The sequence below is a fragment of the Octodon degus genome, unplaced genomic scaffold, assembly GCF_000260255.1.
Source record: "Octodon degus isolate 3935 unplaced genomic scaffold, OctDeg1.0 scaffold00005, whole genome shotgun sequence".
Lineage (NCBI taxonomy): Eukaryota > Metazoa > Chordata > Mammalia > Rodentia > Octodontidae > Octodon > Octodon degus.
This window is the reverse complement of record NW_004524581.1, coordinates 25,553,706-25,556,672: the sequence shown is the minus strand read 5'-3', so window position 1 is coordinate 25,556,672 and position 2,967 is coordinate 25,553,706. Positions and strand designations below refer to the sequence as shown.

At 54.4% G+C, this 2,967-nt stretch overlaps 1 protein-coding gene across 1 annotated transcript in view; it reads left to right on the top strand.

The window, feature by feature from the left end:
- Daam2 (dishevelled associated activator of morphogenesis 2) overlaps positions 1–2,967 on the top strand; it is a 107,853-nt gene that overhangs the window by 67,781 nt on the left and 37,105 nt on the right. Inside the window, exons 3-5 of the mRNA XM_004624168.2 lie at positions 367–456; positions 2,558–2,632; positions 2,917–2,967. The exon at positions 2,917–2,967 is cut by the window's right edge and continues 4 nt beyond it. Coding sequence (XP_004624225.1) covers positions 367–456; positions 2,558–2,632; positions 2,917–2,967 — 216 coding nt within the window. The remainder of the gene's footprint in view (positions 1–366; positions 457–2,557; positions 2,633–2,916) is intronic.

Sequence of the window (2,967 nt, the reverse complement as noted above, 5' to 3'; positions counted from 1 at the left end):
AGGTGGGGGACAGGTGGTGTGGACAGGTGGGGGATGGGGCGGCTTGGAGGAGGTGTGGTGTGGACAGGTGGGGGACAGGTGGTGTGGACAGGTGGGGGATGGGGTGGCTTGGAGGAGGTGTGGTGTGGACAGGTGGGGGATGGGGTGGCTTGAAGGAGGTGTGGTGTGGACAGGAGAGAAGGCTGTGCCCATCTCAGGAAAAGGAACGTCAATGTTGCATCACGCATTGAATCTTTCAGGAAGGGAGGGAGGGAGGGAGGGAGCAGCCAGCAGGTAGGTTTGGGGCTGGTGCAGTCCCCGGCGGGGCTAAGCAGTCTCATTGCAACCACTCCTGGGTTACACGCAGGGTTTTTCTTGTGTTTCCAGGATGAGTTGGATCTCACCGACAAAAACCGGGAGGCCGTCTTCGCGCTGCCTCCCGAGAAGAAATGGCAGATCTACTGCAGCAAGAAGAAGGTGCCGCGGCTCGGGGTCCAGGGTGTAATCACGCACTCTTTCAGCAGCAGGTCTCGTGCCCCAGCTCCCTTCTGAGACTGGCGGAACCACAGGAAGGAACGGGAAGAAGACCCCGGGGGCACGCACACAGGGAGCCGGGCCACACTTGGGAGCAGCTTCCTCCGAGGAAGCCAGTGGGAGCAGTGGGCTAGGGTCTTCCTGTGGGTCTTTAGCCTTTACTCTGTCCCAGGTAGGGGTCACGCACAGGTCCTCTCTTATTCCTGTCAAGGGACCATGGTCTCCTGACTGTGGTCCTCCCTGCGGCATGCTAGGCTCTGGGTTATTTTTGTTTTCTTGAGACACGATCTCGCTGTATGTTTTAGGCTAACCTTGAATCACCATGTGCGGCCCAGGTTGGCCTCAAACTTGCAGCGATCCTCCTGCCTCAGCGTCCCAAGGGGCTGAAGGAGTTTCCTCTCCTCTTTCAGCTTCCTTAGCAGTGTAAGCCCATTTGTAGCTCTTCTCTTGCGCCCTTCTCTTGTGGCAAGAGGTAGGGGTTGTACAGGTTGCAAGCTGTTGTCTAGTGTCATAAGGCACCTTCGTGAAGCGCTGACACAATGCAGTAAAGTAAAATTCAAAAGTAATCCCGTCTTTCACGTTTCTACTCTCCACGTTGATTTCTGTGGGGAACCCTTAAGTTAGTGACTTCTGTAGCAAAAGTAAAAGACTTACGAAAATATAAAGGCATCTTACTGTTTTTCAAACTAAACTGTGGAGGGATTTTTCCACGGACTCTGACACTGTGCTCCCTTCCCGCGTGGATTTTCTCCGTCTCTAGCATTTTTTTCTCCTGCGGTAGCCTAAATAATCCTCAATAGCGCAGTCCTAGTCTGCTCCTGCCCCACCCCCGCCTCCATGTCGGCCCCTATTCATGTGAACAGGCCCATCACAGAGCACTTATCCCTTCTTTTGGAGCTGGAGTGCTATAGCCAAGGCTGAGACCATGAGTTTTTCCTTAGCACTGAGTGATTGGCACTTAGTAGGTGCTCATTAAAGGCTCAGGAGCTGGATAACAGTGAGCAGCCAACACAGGAAAGTGTCCGTGCTGATGTGGTTGCTTTTGGCCCTGTGATTCTCTCCCCAAGGCAGAAGACAGGACAAGCGGCCCTCGGTCGTGGTGATCTGAACACATAAAGCCCTATGAAGGCACAAAGACCAGAACAGGGAGGCTTTCCCTCTGCTGTGAAGCGTGGGTTTTATGAAACAGAATAGTGAAGCTTGTGTAGACAGAGCTGAGGGCCGAGGGGCTCCCCCAGAGGGTGTGGGTGAGGTGGGTCTTGGTGCTGACCGGCTGAAAGCATGTGAGGGTGGTGTCCTGAGGGATAGGAAGGTGCAGGAGGAGGTTCATGCAGGGTACAGGTCTACTTAGACAGGTTCAGTTGGCACTGGAAGCCCTGAACTGCCTCTACTCCTGCCCATGCCAGGGGAGGAGCTATGCGTCCTTTTGGGGACCTCTTAACCCTCCTACCTCCCAGCTGCTCAGGAAGAAGAGACAGTGGCTATGTTATAGCCCCAGGCCTTCGCCAGGGCTCAAGGCCGCAGGAGTCTGTCTGTCTGTCTCTTTCTTTTTCCTAGTTGCTAGGTAGTTATCAGGACCTGCTGTGTACCTGGCACTGCCCCTAAATGCTTCCTGTTAGCTAGCATTCTTCAGCTGTTTAATACAAGAGTGATATCAGGAAAATGAAAAGTGTCTAACATAAATGGACAAACTTGTATTGGACTCAAACGCCATACAATTATATTTTACTAAGTGCAAGCAGAACAAATAGTAAGCCGGAGTGCAAGCTGGAGAAAAGACTATTTGAAAAACTGTCCCTGCTGTCCACTGCAGATGGACACCTGCCCAGCTCCTGCGCATCCTGCTGCCTGCTCTGAACGTTCGTTTATCCAAGCGTGTAGCCCAGGACGAAATGGAAGCCTGGGGCGTTTACCCCTCTGCTCAGGCCGCCCCCTGTGGGTGGGCTGGGAACTGCATCCCTCTGCTGAGTGAGTGGATGAAGCCGAGTATCGGCCTGGGGCCTGCCTTGCCACTTGGGCCAGCCCCACTTTCTTCCTATTCCAGGAGCAGGAGGACCCCAACAAACTGGCGACCAGCTGGCCCGACTACTACATTGACCGCATCAACTCCATGGCTGCGGTGAGTGGCCGCTTCTCTCCTGTCCTGGCTTTACAGAAAAAGTCCCCAGGGGCTATGGTGTGCCCCATCTGGATGTCACACAAGCTTTGGAAACAGATTCTCCCCATTTCCCAGATGAGGAAACTAGAGTCCTGTCGCAGAACCCGGGTCTGGTCAGAGTCCGACACCATTCCCCGAGGCCCCACCCTTCGTGAGGCCAAAGTGACCCCTGAGTCACACTGAAGGCAGGAGGGAGATGGGTGGCCCGGAGTGACCTCTGCCGCCTTTCCCCGTTACCCCTGCAGATGCAGAGTCTGTACGCATTTGATGAGGAGGAGACAGAGGTGAGAAACCAG